Source organism: Mus caroli, unplaced genomic scaffold (assembly GCF_978045245.1).
Source record: "Mus caroli unplaced genomic scaffold, Mus_caroli_1 scaffold_2, whole genome shotgun sequence".
Classification (NCBI taxonomy): domain Eukaryota; kingdom Metazoa; phylum Chordata; class Mammalia; order Rodentia; family Muridae; genus Mus; species Mus caroli.
In genome coordinates, this window is record NW_028227257.1 from 12,712,026 (window position 1) to 12,737,794 (window position 25,769).

The 25,769-nt window shown below is 47.7% G+C and overlaps 1 protein-coding gene across 2 annotated transcripts in view; it reads right to left on the minus strand.

Moving 5' to 3' along the window:
* The window catches only part of Arfgef2 (ARF guanine nucleotide exchange factor 2), an 83,601-nt gene that overhangs the window by 53,131 nt on the left and 4,701 nt on the right, over positions 1-25,769 (minus strand). For both annotated transcript variants that reach the window (XM_021157089.3, XM_021157087.3), the window contains exons 2-6: positions 14,115-14,145; positions 13,392-13,515; positions 7,200-7,346; positions 5,906-6,085; positions 5,255-5,510 (exon numbers count right to left, since the gene is read on the minus strand). In XM_021157089.3, coding sequence (XP_021012748.1) covers positions 5,255-5,510; positions 5,906-6,085; positions 7,200-7,346; positions 13,392-13,515; positions 14,115-14,145 — 738 coding nt within the window. The remainder of the gene's footprint in view (positions 1-5,254; positions 5,511-5,905; positions 6,086-7,199; positions 7,347-13,391; positions 13,516-14,114; positions 14,146-25,769) is intronic.

Here is a 25,769-nt window from a genome sequence, read left to right on the forward strand (position 1 = left end):
CCTTCTCTTAGAGGGCAAAGCATAACCCGAATGGAAGATGAGGAACAACCCTACCACAGCCAAATCTTCTAAATTAATTTACTTCCCTCAAAAGCATGATTTAGACAGTTACCCAAACCGCCGTTTGGTTTTCCCACCTTAGTGACCTCTGCCCCACTTCGGCGTCCCCACTTAGATCATCACTCCTGCAGTGGCACTCATCTCACCTCAGACAATGAAATCTACAACTACCAACTTAAGAGCTGCTAGTTACACTGTAGTAACACATGCTAAAACAAACATGTAATTAAAAACTGCTCCCCGGGCTGGAGAGATGGCTCAGTGGTTAAGAACACCGACTGCTCTTCCAAAGGTCCTGTGTTCAAATCCCAGCAACCACATGGTGGCTCACAACCATCCGTAATGAGATCTGACGCCTTCTTCTGGTGCATCTGAAGACAGCTACAGTGTACTTAGATATAATAATAAATAAATCTTTAAAAAAAAAAAACTGCTCCTATACCACGCACAGAATCACCTACACCGTGGTTTATGGACACTAATGATAGCTGTTTCAGAGCTGCTTTCCCTCTCTGGTACTAGGATTGAAGCAGGCCTCAGGCATACTGACTGACTCTAGACAGGCTCCACCCAAGCCATGACTTTCTAAGTTCCTGTTTAGTTCCAATCCACTGATGCTATGACTTGATAAAATTACGCTTACCATTTCCAATCTGTACTGTCTGCCGCACATTATACTGTTCACAGTCAACAACACCCAGACAGTGGAGTCGCGGTACCACAGGCCCGGGGGGCTCAGTGTGACCAGAGGCCGTAAAGTGGTGGCTGATAAATGCAGGCTGGCAGGTGTGTGTTGTTCACCACCAACTACTTCTGAAAACACTTGAATCAGCCGCTAATAACTGTTATCTGAGAGACTACTTAGTAACACAACTTGTTTTTATTAAAAAAAAACCTGAAGCTAGGCCAGATGTTAGTGGCACACGTCTTTAATCCCAGCACTGGGGAGGCAGAGGCAGGAGGATCTCTGTGAGTTTGAGGCCAGCTTGGCCTGCAGAGTGAGTTCCAGGACAGCCAGGGCTACACAGTGAGGCCCTGCTTCAAATAGAAAAAAAGAAGAAAAGAAAAAGAGAGACTCTGTCTCAAAACAAACAACAGCATAAAACCCTCTGAAGTCCCAAGGGGTAGGGGAGCGCTGTAGCACTAGCTATAGAGATGCTTAAAGCAGAAAATATCACAAGTTAGAGGACCCCTCAATTCTAGCACTTGAGGAGCAGAAACAGATGGATCTCTATAGATTCCAGGCCAGCCTGGGCTATATAATAGGTGCCAAGCCTGCCAGAGCTAAAAAGTAACATTCTACACACACACACACACACACACACACACACACACACACAGAGGAGGATGAGAAGATGGATAAACTGGTAAAGGAGAGGTATCAGTGACAGAAAGAGAAGAAAAAGAAAGGACGGGCGGTGACGGCGCACACCTTTAATCCCAGCACTTGGGAGGCAGAGGCAGGTGGATTTCTGAGTTCGAGGCCAGCCTGGTCTACAGAGTGAGTTCCAGGACAGCCAGGGCTACACAGAGAAACCCTGTCTCGAAAACCCCCCCCAAAAAAAAAAAAACCCAAAAAAAAGAAAAAGTTTTTTTTAAAACAACAAGAACAAAGACCAGAGAGAACTGTTTCCCATGAAAGTAGATTCAGTAAAGGCTCTGCAGACAGCATGCCTGGCCCAGCTCCCAGTGTGGGGATTTAAGTCCCTCAAGCTCCCAAGCTCCCATTCCCTCGCCTGTATGCCCTGTGGCTGGTCCCTGAAAAGCATCCCCATTGTGGCTCCTCTGGCCTGGGCTTCAGGTGTGAGGACAGTGTGCTGGGAGACAGGGACTGCCGCTCCCGTCACCTTGCTGGCCCCAGAGACTTAAGTCCATAATGAAAAATTCCAATTAAACAGAGAAAGCACTTTCAATTAGCTAAAGCCTTCACTATCTTTCATTTCCAAACAGAAAAATACAATTACCACATCCACGTAGGTCTCTCTTTCCTGGAAATTTCCCATTTAAATTGCTTTAAGCCTTGCCCTTTTCTGAGTCTTGCAACCCTCCTCATTGCAGTCTGGCACGGGTACAGGCTGGACCTGTAACTGCACCTGTACTAAACACCACTTGACTCTGTGTTCATGGGCTTTGCACTCACAGATCCAACCAAATGCAGCCTGGGAATGCTTGGGGAGAATCCATTGCACTGAACATGCAGAGGCGCCATCATCATTCCCGGAAAGACACAGTTCACCATCCACACATGGCCTTGTACAGTGCAGCCCAACTCACCAACAGGAAAGAAGCTAACAGACAGAAGGATGCCATCTGATGCTCTGTTATCACCATGTCACACAGCAAGAAGGCCATCACCAGATGACCAAATGTACCCCCTTGACCTTGGCCTAGGACAGTGAGTCAAAATAAAATTATTTTCTTTTTTTGGTTTTTCAAGACAGGGTTTCTCTGTGTAGCCTTGGCTGTCCTGGAACTCACTTTGTAGACCAGGCTGGCCTCGAACTCAGAAATCCACCTGCCTCTGCCTCCTGAGTGCTGGAATTAAAGGCGTGCGCCACCACACCTGGCTCTTTACTTTTTTTTTTTAAACTCTTTTCTTTATAAATAAAAAAAAAAGAAAAAAAAAAAAGAAAATGAATGTAGTGTGCCTCCTCGGAACTCCTTCCCCTTGCTGGAGTTCTTACTCTTCCTTCTGCTCAAAATGAAGTATGTGAAAGGATGTAAGAAGTTCTCTGCAAATACCATAGTCTGTCCTTTATTCACTGTGTGGCTACAGTGTGTGTTTGTGAGGACACATGTGCCATGGCACACATAAGGAGGGGACAGGACAACTTGTGGAAGTTGGTTCTTCTCTCTTCCCACCATGTGGGTCCTGGAATCAAACTCAGGTCTCCAGCTCTGGTGACTACTGCCTTTACCCACCGAGCCCATCTAATCAGCGCTATTAATCATCCTAAACTATGGATCAATCACGGAAGGAAGGATCTGGTATCTTTGGGAGTACTTAAGGACACTATGTTCTCAGGCCAGGAAGGTCTAACCCTGACATCAATGGCTCCTGTGGACTCCCCTGAGGAGGGACACCAGCTTGATGCTTCTTCTAGATGTCACTTAAGTTTCTTTCTTTCTCACCCCCAACCCCCCAAGACATAGTCTCATTATTTTGCCCTAGCTGTCCTAGAACTCACTACATACACTAGGCTGGTCTTGAACACACAGAGACCCGACTGCTTCTGTCTCCCAAGTGCAGGGACTAAAAGTGTGTGCCATTACACCCTACTACTGTTTTTATTTTTTTAGAAAGGATCTCTGTAGCCTAGGCTGGCCTTAAACTTATAGTGATCTTCCTGTCCCAGGCTCTCAAGTGCCAAGATAGAAAGCATGCATCTCACCTAGCTTCTAAATGTGCATTTCAAATGGGTCACTACGATGCAAATCACATCTCAGGAAAGATGTGCTTATAAAAGACAAACAAAGGCCAGGTGTGGTAGTGTGTGCCTTTAATCCTAGCACAAAGTAGGCAGAGGCAAGGAGATCTCTGTGAGTTGGAGCCCAGTCTTGTTTACATAGTGTGCAGTCCAGAACAGCCAAGGTTCTGTAGAGAGACCCTGTCTCAAAAATCCAAAAACAACAAACAAACAATATAGCCCTGGGTCTAACCCCAAGCACTACATAAAGTAGCCATGAGGGTCCACACCTGCAATCCTAATACTCCAGACGTGGATGCAGGACACTGCAGGGTGATTGCTGGACCTTTCTGGTACTCTGGGGACAAAGGAATAGGGACTGACAGAGGAGGACACTTGATGCCATCCTCTGGCCTCTGCCGGTGCACATCCCAAATACATGCAGACATACCACACAGAAAGGCAGGGGTGGGAGGGGATAAAAAGTGGAAAGGGAAAAATTTAAATGTAAAGAAAAGGACAGAGAAGTGGGCAGGGCTCAGTCTCACAAGGCTCTGCAAGCAATCAGGGAAGGGAGGGCATAGCTTTTGCTCTGATTGGTAAAGAATAGGAATGGGGAGTTATCAGAGGGTTTTGCATAGGGGAGGTTGGGACTTCACTCATGCTGCGCCCGGAACATAACAAAGAGAAAGCAGTCTGGTGCAGCCCAGAGAGGGCAGCTCTTCTGTTTGCTCAGCTACAGTTACTACTGCACTTTAAGATGTCCAATCTGGCCAGGCGTGGTAGCACATGCCTTGAATCTCAGCACTCGGGAGGCATAGGCAGGCGGATTTCTGAGTTCGAGGCCAGCCTAGTCTACAGAGTGAGTTCCAGGACAGCCAGGACTACACAGAGAAATCCTGTCTAGATAAACAAACAAACAAACAAACAAACAAACAAAAAAGATGTCCAATCTGTGTGACCTAGCAGGAAACGCTACTGGCTGAAGGCGTTATCAGTCATGTAACCGAGGCAGAGATGACATCAATTGGAAATGTGTACAGCAAGGAATGTGAGTGAAGAATTGGCACCAACCAGGAAGACGATATTGAAGGTGATGGCTGGAGACTTTGGATCTGGCTCCTACCGATGTCAGGAGGGGATGCAGGTAACCCTAAGTCATCACAAGTCTATGCTTAACAACGCAGTAACTGTCTGATTATAACCAGCTCTGGCATGCTATTTTGCGTAAAATGGAAACAAAGGGCCAATAAGATAGCTCAGCAGGTAAGTGTGCTTAAGTGTGCCAAGCCTGACTCCAGGGGTTCTACCCTCGGGAGAGAAACGACTCCCACGAGTTGTAGTCTAACCTCTCTTGGTGCCTGCGGCACATGGATACCCATGCTCACAAATGCACACAAGCAAGGGTTTAAAAATTAAGCAAACCAAAAAAAAAAAAAAAAAAAAAAAAAAAAAATCAAGTGGATTACATCTGATGACGCCATCGACCTGACTGTTCCCGTGCTTGCCATGTTCGTTCTAGCTCTTCACAGGCAGGACTCTATGCGTGGTACCAGATTGCCAATACTGACGGATTAATCACCTACTTAACTCCCTGTGGAGACCGAGTGCCCCAAACTGCACCAACTATGCCATGGCTGGCAGGAAGCAGCAGCAGGCCTCACTGGCTGTGCCCCATGTAGAAGCCAAGGAAAGGCCCAGAACAGACAGGCTCCCCCCAGGGTTTCCTTAACCACCAGCCCACCGTTTCCAGTGTGCCCCACAGCCCCAGGAAGATGCCAGCTCACCCCTCGAAGGCTCGGCAATCCCAGAGACTGACAAGCCTCTCTCTCGGGGAGCTTCTCCATTTTCCGAGCTCACTTTTCCTAGGCCACTCTGGGCATGGTCCCCATTGGGCAGCTCTGCTTTCTCAGGAGTCGTAGGTTTGCTCTGGGCCTGGCTCTGCTTCAGGCGGCTGAACTTGGGAGAACCTGCTGTGGCCTGGATCACTGGAGACTGAGGTTTTGACTGCATTGGTTTTTCCAATTCTCTGGCCTCCTGTAACTAAAACACAAGAGAGAAGGGATCCCATCTAAACAGTGCTAGCATTTTATTTAAAAAAAAAATTACACCAAACTATTGTTTTTAAAATATTTCAAGCCGAACTTTTGTTCTGTTTTCCTGGTGCTAGAATTAAGCCTAGGGCCTTATGTATGCTGGGGAAGGGCTCTTCCACTAACCTATATCCCAGCCCAGCATAAAGTTTTTAAAAAGAGGTAAGTCTAAAGTAAACTGTGATGACCAAACTTCAAAACCCAGGCTAGAGTTGCAATCTGCTTTTAAAATCGAAGTCTCAGGAAGGATGTCTCTTCCAGTGCCAGTTCCCCCCACCCCACCCCCACTCCCCACAAGCATGCGCTGATTCAGCAGGACGTGGGACCAGGCCAGCTGTCACTTACCACTTGGTTTTCCATGCGGGTGAAGATGACATTCAGCATTTGGGTAAGGGTGGCCTTGGCGGTGGTTTGATTGATGAGGTTTTTGCTGGCCAGATAGATGTTGTAGCAGGTCCTCACTGTCTGCAGGATGGTGCCCTCATGGATTTCAATGTGTGGGGAGGTCACGGCAGTCAGCAGAGCCTGACACAGATCAGAAATGGCCACCTTCCCTTATGCCCAGATTTCTCCTGGGCCAACTTTCCAGAACAGTTGAGGGGTTTGTCCCCATGCCCCCCCCCTTCCCTGAAAATAAGTCTCCTTCAGTAATCCTGGCTGTCCTAAACCTGGTTATATACAGGCTGGCCTCAAACATTCAGCAATTCTCCTGCCTCTGTCTCCCAAGTGCTAAGATTACATGTGGTACCAACATATCCAGCCTGATTGTTCTAAATTCTCAGATGGTCCTGCAAGCTCATCTGGCTGATTAGTACCCAGAGCCAACTTCCTACTGTTTGGAGTTAGAAAAGCAATTGCTGACTCCCTAAAACTCATATCATTTTAAGTAATTATGCTGTGCTGAAGTAGGTGTTCTAGTGCTTGCTAAAAATTTTCTTAAAAGTTTTAGAAAAAAACCTTGAAAATTCTGAATGTTAATAGTGATTGAAAAAAATCTAAAGTTAAAAAAAAAAAGTAAAAACCTAAAATGAAAACTACACTCCTCCCTCACAAAACACACAGAGCCTATCCCACACAGCTGAGCTACCCAGCACCTAAGATCAGGAGGAAAGCCTTGGTCCACCCACTCATTCCCTGACACACTGGCAACTCTAGCTCATTCCCCAAGCCGTTCTTGGCCGCAGACACAAAAGAGGGAAGAGCTGGGAAGACAGGAGACAGGGCAGGTTCAGGCATTAAGAACATCAATGAATGGGTAGGGGAGTGGGGGCGGGGGGGAGTGTATTCGGGACTTTTTGGATAGCATTGGAAATGTAAATGAGGAAAATACCTAATTAAAAAAAAAAAAAGAGAGAGAGAACATCAATGAAGACTTGTACAGTGATGGTGGACAGTCAGCTGGAACAAAGAATCTCCAGCAGATCCCAGAAAATCTCAAGCAAATGCACTTGCGGTGATCCATGGCTAGTAGGACTGACTATTTACCTGAGGCTGCGCACCTGCTCGTGCTCCTCCGTCATGGCGCTAACAGAAGCGCTAAGGAACACGTCTGACTCTTCTGTCCCAGCCCAACACACTCAACGAATCCATGGTAGTCAGAGCCCAGACTTTCAGACCCAGACCAGGCACACACAAGTACCTTAATGATTTGTAGCTGAACCCCTTCATCTGTCTGAGGGCCCTGAAAACAGTTGCAAATGGTTTCAACGATCCTGTCGATCAGCCGCTTCCCAGGAGCGCCACTGTCAGGGGCATTGCCAGTGATGTGTCCATATGCGATGAGTTTCTGCACACAAAAGAGCACAAGTTACAAGATTCTGCCTGGCTAGACAACAAGATGGAGGGAGGACGGCCTTCAACTTCCCGTTCCCATGGCAGTAGTTACTCCCAGGAGCCAGGCAAGCACAGCTGTTCTGAGTGTGACCTTTACCATCCCCCAGTAGGCAGGCTGCCTCCCAGAGGCTACCTTACCTGCCAGTGCCACCTCATGCCCAACCTGGACCTTGGCACAAAGAGAAACCTGAGAGACAGAGGTCAGAGTAAGCGCTACACCTGGCTGAGATTAAGAGTCATCTGGAAGAAATCACAAAAATGCAGTTTCCTGGACTTCAACCTGGACCTACTGAACTAGGAGTTAGGAGGCAGAAGCTTAGAAATCAGTTTTTTTCTCCCAACTGTACAGCTTATTCTAAAGGTCAGGCCAGCAAAAGGCCCAGGCTTCTAGGGCACTCTGTGCTTCAGGGAGCTGGTAAGGATGTGGCCATGCTGCTGTTCTGTATATAACTGTGCTTCTGGCTGCTCACATCCCTGCCTGCCTACACAAGCAGACAAGCAAGCACTCCGGAGCTTGCCCGGTGTACTGGTGGGGGGGGGAAGAGGGGCAGGGGGTATTTACCCTGCAGAAGCTTACAACATTCCAGAGTGGCTTTCTACACCACTAGCTACAAAGCACCTTCATTCAGTAAGCAGAACAAGACTGAGAGTGTCGAGAGCAGAAACACGGTACATGGGTGTGACAGAACAGACCGCCCGCCCCTCTGCTGTTCAAGCCTGACTCTGGGACCCAGAAGGTAGCGGGCAGGATGAAGGACGAGCCAGAGCTGCTCATCCTCCCCCCGCCTGCTGCTCGGGCTCCTGGGAGGCTGGACAAGTGTCAACTTCTTCCTCCTGACATTAGGATTCAAGCTCTGCTGTGAGCACTGGGATGTGATTGAATGAGTGGATATCTCAACACCATGTTGAAAAGGAGGTTCTCTGGGACCAGGAAGCAGCGTGATGCTTTGGAATCACACCTGGGTTCTGTTCCATCCCAAGCACAGAAAAAGAGAAAACAGGCTTCCAGTCAGACATGGTTACATGGACGTTGAGGCAGAAAATCATGAATTTGATTACTAGCCTAGGCCACATAGCAAGAGTTTGTATCAAAAAACAAAAATAGGGCCACACTTTGAATCTCAGGACCTGGAAGGCAGAAGCAGGCAGATCTCTGGTCTACATAGCAAGGTCCATGCCAAGAATAATAGATAATCAGATTCTGCCTCAAAAATAATACTACTAAATAATTAACTTTAATTAAGGGCTGGGGAAATAGTTTAGTCATTAAATGCTTGCCATGCTAGGATGCAGACCTGAATTTGCTCCCCAGGACCCATGTCAAAAGCTAGGATAGAGGATGACAGGCTTCGAAATCCCAGTGCCCAGGAGGTAGAAACAGGCACACCCCTGAGGCTTTGCTGGCCTGACAGCCGAGCCTATTACTGAACCTCAGGTGCCAATGAGAGACCCTGTCTCAAAAGCCAAGGTGGACAGCTTGAAGAACAAGGGTCATCTCGGACTTCTATACGGACCCACACATATCCACGCATGCCATCACAAACCCATACAACACCTATACCCACACACACACACACACACACACACACACACACACACACAAAGCCAACCAACAAAAGCTAAAACAACGTATGTAACATGAACAGGACAGCCTGGGCCAGTCAGTCCTTACAGGCTCCACTGTGAATAAAGAGAAAATGGTATTCTACTTTTCAATCTTTTTCTTTCTTTTGAGACAGACTTCTGTACACCAGACCTTGAACTTCTGATCCTCCATCCTCTGTCTCCAGAGTATTCTATATTGAACTGGATCTCATGCAGTTCATAAGTAGTCTAGCACAAATGTAGTGCCTAACTAAAAAATATTTATTATTATATATTTATGTATATGAGTGTTTTGCCTACATGTATGCCTGTGGAGGCCAGAAGAGGACATCAGATCTCCAGGAACTAGAGTTATAGATGGCTGTGAGCGACTTACAGTTCAAACATCTCTCCTGTCCCAATGTTACTGTTGTGTATTTGAGACAGGTCTCACTGTGCAGCCCTGGGTGGCCTCCATCACATAGAGCTCCACTTGTCTCTGTCTACACATACAACTTGTATTTAACTTTTATCTTGACCTTTAAAACTTCTATTTTTGAAGCCAGGTGTAGTGGTGTATGCCTTAATCCCAGCACTTAAGAGGCAGAGGCAGGAGGATCTCTGTGAGTTCAAGGCCAGCCTGGTCTATAGTTCCAGGACAGCCAGAGGCTACAGAGTGAGACCCTGTCTTGAAAAAAACAAAGAACAAAAAATTATATTTTTGTATGTTTTATAATGAACAAAGTTCATATATATATATAATGTTAAGTTAAAATATATTCCACGCCAGGCGTGGTGGTGCACGCCTTTAATCCCAGCACTCGGGAGGCAGAGGCAGGAGGATTTCTGAGTTCGAGGCCAGCCTGGTCTACAAAGTGAGTTCCAGGACAGCCAGGGCTACATAGAGAAACCCTATCTCGAAAAACCAATATATATTCCAAAAAATATTAATATGCATCCAGAAAAACCCATTAACTTAGGAAAGTCAGGCTTTGCCCCGGGCAGTGTGGGTCACTAGACACTAAAGGAAGCGGCACAGGCCCCTCAGTGCTGCAGAGGCTGCACATGACATCTCAGGGCTGCACATGACATCTCAGGGCTGCACATGACATCTCAGGGCTTCTCTGAGCAGAGAGGGGCATCTGTGCCAACTGTGCTCCTTACAAAGCAAACCCTAAAGCACCTTTGTCCCTGTCACCTCCAAGAGAAATGGGTGACAAGGCACAGTGTAGGTGACTTCAGCTGGCTCCACTTCTGTCAAAATCAGACTTCACTCCAGATTCTGGCCTTTGCTTTCCAACCTATGAGCTTCCTCCTCAACTGCCAGGAAATTCCCGTCAGACAGGCTCAGCCGGGCAGCAGAGGCTAAGCTCCTTTTCCACTCAGTCTTCCAGGGTGCCTATTTACTCCCTGAAGTCATAAAAAAGGGGTGCACTTTACACCTTTTACACTAAACAAGGACCCTAGCACCCCTATTAAATTCCAGAGGATTCCATTCCAAAGAGAACCACACATCAAGAGAACAAGGTATTTAAAGTCGTGTATGCACACAGAGTGAAGAAGCCAGGTCACACGGTGACAGGTAAGAGCATAAAGGACCAGGTACTGAGCACATGGGTCAGGTGGTCTCCGATGCAACTACTCACTGAAGCCACACTGGTGAGAAGCCAGGCTCAAATAAGCAAGTAAACACACATCTCTCTGTTGCTATGACTCTAGTTATGTGCCCTAGATCCATATCCTCAAGTCCCAGAACCAAAAGTGCCCATGAAAATGTTGGGCCTGTGGGAGCTAAACAGACTTAAGGCCATGAGGGCTGGGCCCTCACAGTGGAGTCTGTGCTCTGTAAGAACAGACCAGAGGGCTTGTTTGTTCTCTAATACACTAAGGCACAGTAAGACTATGGCATTCTACAAGTTGAGCCAGAGTCCACACCAAATCAGCAAGGGCCTTGATCTAAGACTGCCCACCCTTCAGAGCTATGAGAGAGGGCTGAGTGTTGTATAGGACTCAGTTTCACAGCCCAAGCTGAGACCATTGCAACTATCCACAAAAGCAGACACAGATTACATTGTAAGTGTGGGGCTGGGAAGTCCTACAACCCAAAGAAGCCCCTACTTACTGGACAGGTGACTTTGAGCTGAGCCAGCCATTTTATTATCTAAGCCTCAGACACCTTAACTCTAAAACAAGAAGGAAGCAGCACTCAGAGGCAGATGAAGGCAGATCTATAAGTTCAAGGCCAGCCTGGTCTAAGAGTGAGTTCCAGAAGAGCTAAGGCTATACAGAGGAAACCCTGTCTGGAAAAAACAAACAAAAGAAAACAAAAACAAGAACGATTCTTCTGAAGCTGAAAGAGGGGATGAAGAGGGTGATGGATGGGGATGAAGAAGGTGACGGGGATGAAGACCTGGCCAGGCTGACAGCCCAGGGAGGGTGAGAGCTATCACGCTTAGGACATTAATGTGTTAGCATCAGGACTCATTCCCAAACTAAACCTCATCATGGGAAGCAAACAACTAAAATGAAACTGATGTCAAATTTCCTCAGAAAGCATTCACAGCATCAAGTACTTTAGGATGAAGTAAGACTGAGCCTGCCATTTGAGAACTCCTGGCTCGTTAGATGCTTCGCATAGAACATGTACAGAATTATCTGGAATGAGAGAAATAATTTTCATTTGAAAGAACTGCTTCTGTGAAAAAAAAAAAAACAAAAAACTGTCACCAACTCTAAATTGTGTTGAAAAAAGAAGATAATGGAGTAACTATTAGACCCAGGATGCCACTTTGCAGTTCTATGGTGTGGCACATAGAACCAATAGATGACAACAGGCTCAGAGCGGTTAAGAGCACTGACTGCTCTTCCAGAGGTCCTGAGTTCAATTCCCAGCAACCACATGGTGGCTCACAACCATCTGTAATGGGATCCGATGTGTGCCTGAAGACAAGCTACAGTGTACTCATATACATAAAATAAATAAATCTTTAAAAAAAAAAGAAATGCAAATCTGCAGGAGGCTTCGAGGACCTTGTAACACAACTCTCTCAGCAACCCTAACAGAATCACCTGCTCCCTGTCTCCTGTTCCAGGAGTTACTGGTAACGCAATAACATCCAAAACTTCTTCCACTGATGGGATGGCCCACTAAGGTAAAGAAACTTGGAGCTAACTAGAGAAAAAAAATGACGGCTTGGGAACTAAGGCTCCTGGGCTGCCCTGTGTCTTACGACTGTAGCACAGGCTCCCATCTCTGCACTCCTAGGCCTTCAGCAGTTAGATGAGGCTGGGAGCAGTTAGAGAGCATTAGTGAGGAAGCTCCAACCACAGCCAAGCCTCATCGTTTGCAGACTGTTGGCCTCAAGTGTCCTCACTCACTCACTCACTCACTCCCACACCCACTCACTCGCACACTCAGTCACTCACTCACACACCCACTCACTCGCACACTCACTCGCACACTCACTCACTCACTCGCACACCCACTCACTCACTCGCACACTCACACACCCACTCACTCACTCGCACACTCACACACCCACTCACTCACACACTCACTCACTCACTCGCACACCCACTCACCCGCTTGCTCAGAAGCATTTGAAAGCCCCCAGTCAGAACTGTGGTTACTTGTAGAAATGCACAGAACAGTGAGACCCTGAATCACAGCTGAGGTGGACGAGGAGACACAGCTTTCTTTCGGATTTTCTTCCACATTCAAGTGTTCTTTTTCTGTGATGTTTTCGCTGTGTGACTTCCACAGTTTTATCCTCTATGCTCTTTAAAACACCTCCCTAGCGTGTGAGAGGGTGCTTCCTACAGCTCAGGAGCAAGGAGGCCGGGACTGAATGAAACTGCCTTACAAGAAACTGCAGGTATTAAATAAACTTGCACGTTATTAAAGCTGCTGGCTGTAAACTCAATGTTGATGAGCCAACGGTGCATATTAAGAGGTGTCTTTAAACAGAAACGCACAGAGAATGAACTTATACACTGATCAGCTAGTCCAAAATGGAGAACTGGGAGCCCAAGCCCGCACTTTCCGGGGGCTGGTTAGTTCATGTTCATAGTGACTGTAGATCAGAACTGCCACAAATAATCAGATGTGGCTATACCTGTTTCTACACCTGAGAGAACACATTAACACCATCAACGATGAGGCTGGGAGCATGTCATGTCATGTGTCACATATAGCAAACACAGTCAACCTACAACTGACTACAGTTTCCCCGCTGGGGAAATGTGACTATAGCTAAGGAGCGCAGGCCCCCTGGCCACCAGGACATCGTCACACAGGAAGCTTTGGGCTGCTCCTGCACCACCTCCTGGGGCATTCTCAGTGCCAGAGCAGCATGGCTGTGGGTAACAGAGTGCTCACACCAAGGACCCCTCACACTGAGCTTAAATGTGGTACCTGCAAGCAGTCCAGGGATGTGCTGACCACCCGAGGTGACTTGGATTGGCAGGCCAGCTCGAATGGAAGGAAATACTTGTCGGCTTCAATGAAGTTTGCCTTTGGTGGAGCCGCAGCGCCAAGCCTAGGGAAAGCAGGAAAGGGGAAAGAGGTAGAATGAGAAAAAAAAAAAGCTTGCTTCTCTCCATCTTACTGGATGCTGCCACCGTGACTGTAAGCACTTGGTTAAAAGTGCTAGAAGCGCTCGCTATCCTGGAACTATGTGGTTACAAGCTGAGTGCATGTAACTTGAGAAAGAAACCACCAGAATGTGGTTTCATATGCAGAAAGCACGAGCTCTGCCTTGTGAGTGGACTCACTGCCACTGGTCAGAATCTGCTGCAGCCATGCTAGAGCCATGGTTCTGAGCTGTGACTGCTGGCTTCCATTAAGATAAGGAGCTAAGACTGCCAGAGCAAGCTACCGCTTGCCACAAGACAAGGCTTCTGCCTCCTTCTCAAGAGAAGGTATAAAGGCATCGACTTGGCCTTCTTTAACCACCCCTTCAAGCACACGTGTAACACTGAGCCAGGCACCTGCCCAGCCCGGGAGCCCTGCTGTGTGAGCACTGTGCCAGTAGAGTATGAGCTACCCCTTTAAATATGACAGTAAACACACATGGAAAGGGATTCCCATGGCCACCACCTGCTGCACCCCCCAAAAGGAGGAAGCACGGCTGCTTACCTCTGCTTTTCTAGTTCTGCTTTAATTTCATCTGGTGGAAGAAGAAAAAGCACATTAGGAGAACGCAACACTTACAGAAGAGAGGTTTGCTACAAGGTGTCTAGAAACGGTTGAAAGGAATATTATAAGATTGTGGAACACTCGGATTTTGATATAATGTGAAGCAAAAACTTATCACAGCAGTAATGCTGGTGGCCCATGGGAGTCACTGTGCTAGCATGCATGTAAGTTCATGGTGCCTTCACTTATGCCCATGGGACCCTGTGGGTGGACACTACTGTTCCCTCTCACCACTGACAAGCTGCAGCCATCCTGTGCGCCTCTAGATGATAGAAGCATTTCCTGCCCCTGCAGTGTTACGTTGTGCTTTTTGATAAGGTCTCACTATGTAGCCAAGGCTAACTGGAAACTCGAGATCCTCCTGCCTCAGCCTGTTAAGTGCTGCCGGGAGGTACCAGCATGCTCTCCTGTAGTCTTGAATACCAAATGGTCCCTGAGCAAACACCCTCAGTGAGAACGAAAGATTTCAATGAGGAAACACAGGCATCATGAGAAAGGGGAATTTCTCCACACTACTCATTAAGAAATGGGAGAGCAAGAACCAGAACCTAGGTCTTGGCTCTGTGGTCTATGCTCTACCTTCTCTTCATAGCAGGTGTATGTAAAAATAGTTAACACAGACATCAACTACGCAAAACCATACACAGGAGACTGGAAACCGCTTAAGAAAATACTGAAACGAGTTAGGCAATGTTGGAAGTTACTAAATAGTGGAGTGGAGATGCTTGGTTCTTTTTAATTACACTTCGTTAGTTAGCTGGGGAAGGGGCATCAGTGAGGACCAGAGAGCAGTTGTCATCATCAGTTCCCTGCTTCTACCTGCAGGTCCCAGGTATTGAACTCAGGTCATCAGGCTTGGCAGCAAGCACCTTCACGTATTAAGTCATTGCCCTGGCCCCTGTTGGTTTTTTTCATATTTTTTCTTTTTCTTTTATGTTTATGGGCATTTAGCTGTATGTATATCTGTGCACATGTGTGCTTGATGCCCAAACTCCACTGCAACTGGAGCTATAGACAGCTCCGAGCCTCAGTGTGGGTGCTGAGAATCAAACCCAGGCCCTTTAGAAGAGCATTCGGAGCTCTAAGCTGCTGAGGGATCTTTCCAGCCCCTTCCTTTTTCCCACATTTTTCTATGACCTAAACACTTTTGAGGTCAGGGCCATTGAAACAAGAGAATACCTTATGCAAATACTCTTGACCCCACCCACCAATCTCCTCCTAGTACTGCTGTATGTAGGGCCCTAAGGCACAGGTAATATCAAAGGTGAAGGAGGGAGGCAGGAAAGGGAGGAGAGGGGCAGGGAGGAAGGGAAGGAGGCAGGAAGAGAGGAAGAGAAGTAGAGAAGGAGGAACACACCATAGTCTTTCTACACACTCTCTTAAGAGCAAGCAGTCTGGGTAAGGACAACAGCCATCCTAGCAGAACCAAAACACACTTCAAGAAGTTCTTAAGTTCCATTTGCTTGGAAAATCAAGGAATTGGGCCAGCTAGAGGTGGTAAGGTCTACACATTCTTACTGCCTGCCTAACAAAGCAGCAGCTAACTGCCCACGAGGCCTGTGACACCTGAGCTTGTGAAGGAACAGCCAACATGGACCCTGTCCTTAAAAGACATAACTCATCCACCTCCAACAGAAGGCTACAAGACTGGCCTGCAGGATGTAGCTTCCATATCTTACATAACGCAATGGCTTTGCTTAGATGACAAGTTTCTGTGACATACCGGATGCACCCTGCTGCCAACTCAGGTGTAAGGTTTTCTTCTGGTCAGGAGCAGCACTCTTAGGGCTCAGTCAGAGGCATCAGATATGGCCAAGCCCATGCTAGAGGCTGGTGGTCTCTGAATCTCCAACCATCTGTTCTGGATACCAGTGGTGCTAAGCCAGTGATACACAAATCTCACCAGTACAGCCACTCACTGTCGATGCAAGGCACCAAAACCAACAAGACTAAACTCAGGGCTACACACTTGAAAGCCTATGCATACCAATCAGGAAATGTCAGGAGAGGCATCGGGAAGAAAACACCTTCGGGACAGCAGAGCAGCAGCCTTCAGTGGCTGGCACTGGCAGCTCTAGAGACTCTAACCCAGGATGTTGGTTGCTCTGATTATCCCAGTGGGCAAGCCCAGACTTTACAAGAAAGTTCAGATTGCAACTCAAAGCAAATTCAGCCTTTCCATAATAACTATGCCCAGATAAGACTGATCTCCTGGCCGCCCTGGCCACGAAGCTACTGGCTCATAGTTTCTCTTTCAAGGAATGGGAAGGACTCAAAAGCAATACTTCACTGGCTGCAGACAAACACCTACAGGTGGGAAAGGTGCTTAAAGAGTACGTCATCAGCTGAGGACGAAATGCAAGCTCTGCACAAGCTCAGTGGCTCAACTGAAGAGCAACAAGAGAAGCAGGCCAGAATCTAAGGCCAGACTCTGTAAACCTTACAGAATAGGAAATGAGAGCCAGAGATCATTCCAGGTAGAGCTGGGATGAATCCAAGAAATCAGTCTAGAGAGCCCATGTTCATAAGCTCAGGTGCCCCTAGTTCTCAAAGCATGCACATGCTAGCAAGCGAGCTACCACTGGCATGCACTCTGAGTAGCTGTATGGGGGAACAGGAGGCCTCTCCCATGAACTACTGCTACCAGGGAGTTCAAGAAATCTCAGAGAATTAATCTGTAAACTACAAACAAAACAACATATATACTTAAAACCACAAAGCTTCACTGACAATTCAAAACACAGGTGCTTTCTTCAGCTGGAAGCTGGTTTACGACCAACTACGGAATTTCCCAATCACCTTTCCTATCAGGACTAAGCAAAAGTACATTCTCGTTAGCCTAGGGTACTGGGGATAGAGCCCAGGGTTAGCCTAGGGTACTGGGGATAGAGCCCTCGGTCTTCCACATGCTAGCAAGCGAGCTACCACTGGCATGCACTCTGAGTAGCTGTATGGGGGAACAGGAGGCCTCTCCCATGAACTACTGCTACCAGGGAGTTCAAGAAATCTCAGATGGCTGGGCAGAGTGATGCACACCTTTAATCTGTTACTCAGGAGGCAAAATGGATCTGAGTTTATAGCCTGCCTGGTCTACACCAAGAAGTCTTTGTCTCAAAAAAAAAAAAAAAAGGCAAACCTCAGATGCATATCCCACAATCACAGACTTTTCATTTACCCTTAAGTGCTAAGAATTAGGAATTGTTGCACTTCCTAAACTACTTTTTTTTTTTTTTTTTTTTTTTTTGGTTTTTTGAGACAGGGTTTCTCTGTATAACTCTGGCTGTCCTGGAACTCACTTTGTAGACCAGGCTGGCCTCGAACTCAGAAATCCACCTGCCTCTGCCTCCCAAGTGCTGGGATTACAGGCGTGCGCCACCACGCCCGGCCCTAAACTACTTTTATTGAAGAAAAAACAAAAAACAAAAACAAAAAACAAACAAAAAAAAAACACCCTGAAATCCTGTTCACCGGGCTTAACAGTGGCAGACAGTACAATACCTTTGTAGAAGCAGGCAGCCTCTGAGGCTGACGACCATGAGGCAGCTTTCACTGGCTCTGAATGTGAAAAGAGGGTCAGGACAGAAGCCAAGGTTAGCCAGGAGCTAATTACACAGGCCAGTCAGTGCTCTGGGCCCATGTGCAAACCATACACGCAAGAAGCATCAGCAAATGGGCTGCCAAAACCATTTTCACAGACTGGAAATGTCCAAGGAACAGCTCTGGCATCCACGATTCTAGCTGACTGGAGGTTGGGGCTATATGCACTATGGTTCCAGATGATTGGCAGGCCCTGAGGAGGCCTCAGTTCCAGCTGAGAGATGGATCCTGATATACTATGGTTCTGGCTGAGACAGGCTTTAGATACACCATATTATGGTTCTGGCTGAGACAGGCTTTAGATACACCATATTATGGTTCTGGCTGAGACAGGCTTTAGATACACCATACCATGATTCTGGTTGAGAAGGGCATTGGATATATTTAAGAGAACACAATTATTTTCCCACTAAAAAGAGGGAGAATAAGGAACGAGGGCAAGTGAGAGGTAGACTCTCACGACAGCCTGTGAGTATGAGACTTAAACAAAGCCAGGTTACAAGCCACACATGGACACGTCAGCGGACTGGTACTAAGTGGCTCATGAAACTTCCAGAATCCTGCCTTCCCACCGACTGTAAGAGGACTTGGGTGTGGCTACTTTATGAACAACCCCAGGAAAGAAGTCTTGCCATAATCTGACAGAGGCAAAGCAGGCACAGCAGGTGGCTGTGGCACGTCTTTGGCTCGGCTCTTATCTCAAACCAAAGTCCAGTGGGGATGCAGTCCCCAGTGCTGCACAGGAGAGCTGCTGGGTGCCCTAAACTGGAACTAGAGACATTGCTCACTGTCGTCCTCTGCAACCCAGGGTGGCAGAGCAAGATACACTTTCAGTGAGGACCTCAAGGCAGGCCACACCCACTCACCACTCAAGAGGAAGACAGGGATGATGGCTGGGAGACCAGTGGCTGGTGGGACTCACCCTGCACTCCACTGCTTCCTGTGCTAATAGCACAGCATTCACAGTTGCCAAGGGGGCAGCCTGCAGCAATAAATGAACAGGCCACAAAGGAGGGAGATAGGCCTGGGCTAGGGCAGCTGCACCTAGAAAGCCACAGACTTCTGCAGAGATGGATTCTGGGTGTTGTATTACCTACGAAAGCAGCATCCTCACTCACCAGCCTCTCCTTCCCATCAATGGCCACCAAGATCCTCACACCTGACCCTGCCCAACAATCATTACCAGCTAATTCCCTCAGACCACAGCATCTTTCCAATAGGACAGCCACATGTCCCTCCTATCTAACTCAGCCCTATCCCCCTTCAAGGCCCTCAGTCACCTGCTCCTCCACCCCAAATCCTCCTACAGTGGTTGGTCATATTCCAAATCTTGCCCTGTGTGGAACTGGGGCACTTCTAGTTCCTTGCTAGTCTCTCTACATGATCTCCTCTCTTTCCAGCTAGCCTACCTACTCAAATGCTCCCAGAGGATCTTACACTGGCCGGCCAGACCTCCCAGGACTGACCTGACAGCTTGCCTATTCCTGCATTTTCCAGGTGGAGCCCTTCAGCAGGACTGCTGACAGAGTGAGAGACATCCAACAGCCATGACTTCTGACCTCTGGTCTCAATTTGTGGCAAAATCCCATCCTAAGATAACAATTCCACCCTCTGGTGAACTGTCTCCACCTAAGCAAACATCCAACAACAGGCGAGTCTATGATGTTGCCATCACCAGCCTCAGAGGCTACCGTATTTCTGCACCATGTGTAACATACATCGCTCTCCTCAGTATCTCTCACTGACTGGCATCATCATATCCTTCCTTCACAGATAATATAGCAGCCTCCTGTCCTGGAGAAGTTAGATGCCAACACAGGGAGACTCTCTCAACTTCCTGTTAGTAAGCCTGTCCCCTTGTTCTGAGGCAGGAAGAAGATACCATCCCCCATGCCCACCTCTCCCTATTGCTTGCCTGGGGACTTCATGTTCTCAGGACCGGCCACTCTTCTCATCCCAGGCTCCCATCACTGCCCACTAACCACCTGACTGTTCTACTTCTGACCCTATCCTCCCTCCCTCCCACCCCACAGCTCCTCTCCACACAGCTCTAAAGTCACCCAGGAGACAAGCCTCTGGGCATGCCTGTGAGCCTGCCTCCATTAGACTAGGTGAGGTAGGAGGAGCCACTTTAACTGAGGGCAGCGCCATTTCTGGAGTCCTGGGCATAAGAAGAGAGAAAGCTGAGTACCAACATCCACCACTCTCTGCTTCCTGACCATGGCCATGTGACTAAGGCCTCAAGCTCCCGCCACAGTGTACTGTCCCATCCAACTGTGAACCAAAACAAACTCTTCCTTCTGGGAGCTGTTTTGAGGCAGCAAGGAGATAGGCAATGTGGGAAGTGGCTCACACTGAGGGGAGCCAATGGCCCTCATCTGCTCAACTCTCCAACAGCATGAAGTTCAGAATCCTTACGGCTCCACTCTGGTCTCCCTGTCCACAACTCTGGATGGCACTGTCACTCCCCACCATAGCCCAGGGCTCTTTCAGCCCCAGGCTCACATGTCACCACTTCAGAGGTGCTTTTCAGCCCCCTCACTAGCTGCCCCTGGGACAGCTCTGCACCCCATTTCCCGCTAGCTTTCTCCCCAGTACTGACTGGTCACCCCTGACATACTAGGTCAGCTCCTTTATGCCTGCTTCCCCAGCCCAGCAGACCTGCTATGCAAGCTAGCCTGTGCTGTGCACTAGAATGTGTCGACAGACGGCAGGCACTTGTGTGTGTTGAACACCCATGTAAATCCTCCTTTTCCTTTCCTGTGTTACTTAACCTCTCCCTCAAGTGGATCCCTTTTCAATGACATTTAGAAAATTCCAAGTGTCTTCTCCCTTAAGGAAAGAAAACTGAAGGTGTGCGTGGCGACACCCCTATATTCCAGCACTCAGGAGGTCGGAGCACAACTGCCACAAGTACCAGGCCAATCACTACTACATAGCAAGTCTGCCTCAAAACCAAGAAAGAGACAAACCTTCCATGGGCCACACCGCTCCTCCTGACAGCACACCCAGACAGCCTGCGCTCCCTGCCAGGTTTCTCTCCTACTTTCACTTCAGCTCAAGAGACCATCAGTGACCATGACTCTAACCTGACAGGCCTGTTTCCACACTCCTTCTTTTTATTTACATTTCAGCCATTGCCCCCTTCCTGGTCCTCCCTCCATGCTCCATCTTACTAGCCTCCCTCAGCATCCTGCTTACCAAGCCCACAATCCCAGAATTTTTCTCTGCATCTGCCCTGTGCTTCCCACCTGTCTCTGCCCTAGCTCCCTCTGCACAGGCAGAAAGAGATGCAGGTTCTTGCACTAGGCCCTGACCCACATGTTCCAGTCTCTAGACCAGGCCTCTTAGGAGGCTAAGGCTTATCTATGCAGTCACCACCTATTTCATGTGTCTAAATGGATGGTGCTTGATATGGTTTGTATATGGGATGTCCTCTGCAAGACCCACATTTTAAAGATGTGGTTCCCTAGATGGTGGAGCCAATTCTTGAGGTGTGATTAGCTCAGGAGGGCGCTAACTTTATCAATAGGTTAATCCGTAGTGAGTTCACACTGCATGAACACAAAGCTGGGCCTGGCTGGAGGGGGTAGATCACTTAGGGATGTGCCTCTGAGGGTGGTTTGTTCCTAGTGTCTGCTTCTCTCTCTCCCCGCCTGGCCGTGAGGCGGACAGCTCTGATCCACCACACCCTCCACCCTGGTGCTCTTCCTCACTCTGAGACCAGGATCCCAATGATTACGCCTCTAAGTAACTCCTCTCAGATACTTGCCACAGCAACAAGACACTGACTAATCCATCCCAAGGCAGATCTAGTTCCAGCTCAGATGAGCCCTCCCCTCCCCACACATAGGGTCACTCCTCTTCCCATTGACAGCTGGTTGAATGAATCACTCACTCCAGCTCTTGTGCTTTTACCCAGGTCCCCTTAGCGTTACTTGTGCTGCCATCACTCCTAGCTACCCATCCCCACCAGCATGATGCTAACTGCCTCTTACTTGATCTCAAGCAACCCCTCTAGTCTCCCTATGTGTGCACAGTGGCCCAAGCCTGACCGTGCCAGTACCTTTTTCAAACTCTTCAGAGTCAATCCACTGTTTGTGACCATGACCCTGTGGGGCTCTGACCCCCCTCCCTTACCTCACCCGAAAGCACACTAGGCCCTAGCCACACCCTGCTGTCACAGAGCCTTTGCTAATGCTGGCCTCTCTGCTGAGCTGCCTCCAACCCCAACTTCTGTGCCTGCATTCATCACTTGCATCTCACTTCTCATCAGTGCCCAGTGCTCTTACAGGGCAGGCTTCCTGCTGGTATGGCCACAGGGTGTGACTGTGGCTGCCTCAGAGCACAGTCCTTGTTTGTTTTGCTCCTCTGGCATCAGGAGGCCAGCTGTGACACCCAAGTACCTCCCTCCTGAATGAGAATTGGTAAACATCGGCAGATATGCACAGACAACTCTAGCACTGAGGGGAAGCCAACCTTTCCATCCCCCCACAGAGAGCCTGTTCTCCCTACTAACTGTAAAACCTAATAAGACACCCCAAATTAACCATAACTAGCCTGGCAGGAAGGCTCCAAACTATTTCCACAGGAAAAACAGTCAGCAATCTCCAGGTAGGTCCCTTGTCCCTGTAGAGAACAGTGATAAGGAAACCTGGCTCTGAGCTGCCCGTGAGGGGACCTGTGAGGAAGCACACCTTCTCACGGGTCTGCTCTTCTCTTCTGTTAAGAAACAGACTTGCTGTTTGCCTGGATGCTGCTGTCAGTCTCCTGAGACAAGTACAAACAAGGATAGGTCTGGATTCATTTGCTCTGACAGAGTCATGGATGCAGCTCCACAGATCAACTCATGAGGCAGAGAAGGGTGAGCACCCAGGTCTTGCTCCTCGGCCATCCAGGCCTAAGAAACAGCAGTCACCACCAACTCCATCCTGTGCCCCTTCTTGATGGCACTAGCTCACTTAAGGCAGGCCCACAGGTATTATCATCATCTCAGAAGCAAGGTACCAAGAAACTAGATCACTAAAAGGATCAAAGTTTCCCACGATTATCAACACAACACAACGTTCAGCTGCTGTTGCTACAAGGTGAGCCCCCTCTTGGAAAGACTACAAAACTTATCAGAAAAGAGCAATCAGCCAGGAGCTGACGAGATGGCTCAGCAGTCAAGAACACACACTGTTCTTACAGAAGCTCTGGGTTTGGTTTCCAGCGCCCATGACGGGCACCTACAACTTTCCGTCCGGGAAATCTGCTGCTGCCTTCTAATTTTCTTGGGTTAACTTCTAACTTTCCCTGCGCATGCACGTGCACAGGCACACACTAAATCTATTTTTAATCCAGAAGGCAGAGGCAGGTGGATCCTTGTGAGTTTGAGACCAGCCTACTCTACAGAGTGAGTGCCAAGACAGCCAAAGATACATATACAAGAAACTTTGCCTCAAATAACAACAACAACAACAAAAGTATTTTTGAAAGTTAATTTTATTCTTTTGTGTGCATGGATGTTGTTTTGCCTGAATGTCTGAACACCATGAAAGGTCAGAACACCAGAGCAGATCCCCTAGAACTGTAGTTGCAAACGGCTGTGAGACACCATGCATGTAGGTGCTGGAGGTCAAACCCAAGTCCCCTGGAAGAGCAGCCTGTGGCCTTAACCGCTGAGCCATCAATTGAGTCCCCTCTGTTTGGGGATTTTTTTTTTTTTTTTTTTTTTTTTTGGTTTTTCGAGACAGGGTTTCTCTGTATAGTCCTGGCTGTCCTGGAACTCACTTTGTAGACCAGGCTGGCCTCGAACTCAGAAATCCGCCTGCCTCTGCCTCCCAAGTGCTGGGATTAAAGGCGTGCGCCACCACGCCCGGCGGATTTTTTTTTTTTAAGTTTCTTTGTTTGGTTTTGGTGGTGGTGGTGGTGGTGGTAGTGGTGAGCCTGGGTTAGCCTTGGCTGTCTTGGAAGTCACTTTGTAGACCAGATTTTGTGTGTAAACTCACAGAGATCTGTTTGCCTTTGCCTCCTGAGTGCTGGGATTAAGGGTGTGCACCACCACTGCCCAGCTTGTTTTTTGTTTTTGTTTGTTTAAAGAGCGATGTGCAGAGGTTATGAGCCTTGACAGTTCAGTTTTTATGAAATATATCACTTGCAGACAAAATCCCTAATCCAGACAGCAGGATTTACTAAAATTGAAGGATTTATTCTGGACAGTATTTCAATTAATTACTCTATTTATTTTTGGATCTTGAGATAGAAGTTTTTCCATAGAGCCTTGGCTAGTCCAGAACTCACTTTGTAAATCAAGCTGGTTTCAAATACAACCCCCTGTCTCTGGCTCTCGAGTGTTGGGATTACAGCTGTGCACCTGATGCCTGACTGATCACATGTCATTTCTTTTTTTTTCTTTTTTTTTTTTTTTTTTGGTTTTTCGAGGCAGGGTTTCTCTGTGTAGCCTTGGCTGTCCAGGAACTCACTCTGTAGACCAGGCTGGCCTCGAACTCAGAAATCCGCCTGCCTCTGCCTCCCGAGCGCTGGGATTAAAGGCATGCGCCACCATGCCGGGCTTCACATGTCATTTCTAAGACAGGAGCTCAATAAGCAGCAGAGCATGGCTTCCAACTCATGATCCTCCTGCCTCAGCTTCCAGAATGTTGGGAATACAAGTATGTGCCACATTAGGCAAGTAGCAATATTTTTAATATTTTTCAGATTTCACATGTAAGGTTCTTCCTGACAGTGACAAGAAGGGATTTTGTGCTGTGGCTAGGACGTCACACATGCTAACAGACTCTCTGCACTGAGTGATGTCTCTAGGCCTAAATGCTGACCATTCACACACAACTCAGGCTTATAAATATATTTTGTAACTCTCTCTTCTGAATGATATTTAAACAAGCTCGACCAACCAACCAGCCAACCAACCACCACCACCCATCATCCACCTCACAGTACAGCTGACCCTGGAGAAAGCCTTGCCTGTGCCCACTATGTCTCTACCTCCCACCCACACCAGTTGGTCTTTCACTTGCAGTGTGCCACTCAAACAGCTCAATGGATGGCCACCCACGGCTCACAAGTTTCTCAACCGGTATCAAAGAGAGAGAGCAGCATGCCTGAGACTGGACTTCATCCTCCACAGCTTGGATAAGTGGGAGCTGCAACCTCGCTTGCCCGCCCACTGTGTAGCTGTGGGCAAACGACTCTCCTTTGTTTCCAGCTGTACCCCAAGCAGTCATCAATCCCGAATATGGAGCACAGAGCTCAGGGCTACTGATGCAGATAACACGAATCAGAGAAACCTAGCTCAGTGATGCTCATCAGAAACCACCTTCCAACACAACACACAGAGTAGAATACTGCAGAAAAAAAAAAAAAATCTTTTTGACCGGAAGGTTTCAAATGTAACTTAGAATTCAACTTTAGAAAACAGTCTCTTCACCAGAGTGCAACTACTGTTTTCAACTCTTAGACCTTAATGGAGGAGATAATAATAGTAAGGTCCAAACTAAAGCTCACAGTAGCACTGTGCCTGGAATTCAGAAACAGCAGCTATTGCATAGATGCTATATGACATGAAACCACAGCCAGTTTCGGATGACAAATAGATACACATTTGTTTTTATACTTTCATGATGGCTGAGCATGACAACTAACAATTACAAGAACACTTTGGCCCTTTCATAGGCTTTGTTCACATTAAATTATTAAATGGATTCTCTCTCTCTCTCTCACATACTCACACACAGACACACACACACACACACACACACACACACAAGAGGATCATTAGGTTGATTCAGTTAAACTGTAGACAAAATTTTCCAAATTTAATTTTAAGTCTTTTTATTTTTTTATTTTTTTGATTAACCTTCCAAACTCCATACAATTTAAAAACAGAATATAAAGAGACATGGAGAAAGATGGGCTATAATAAGGCAATTACAAAAGGAAGGTTTTAAGACTGGAATTAAACTCCCAAACAGAGGTCTGGAGCCGAGGGTCAGGAGA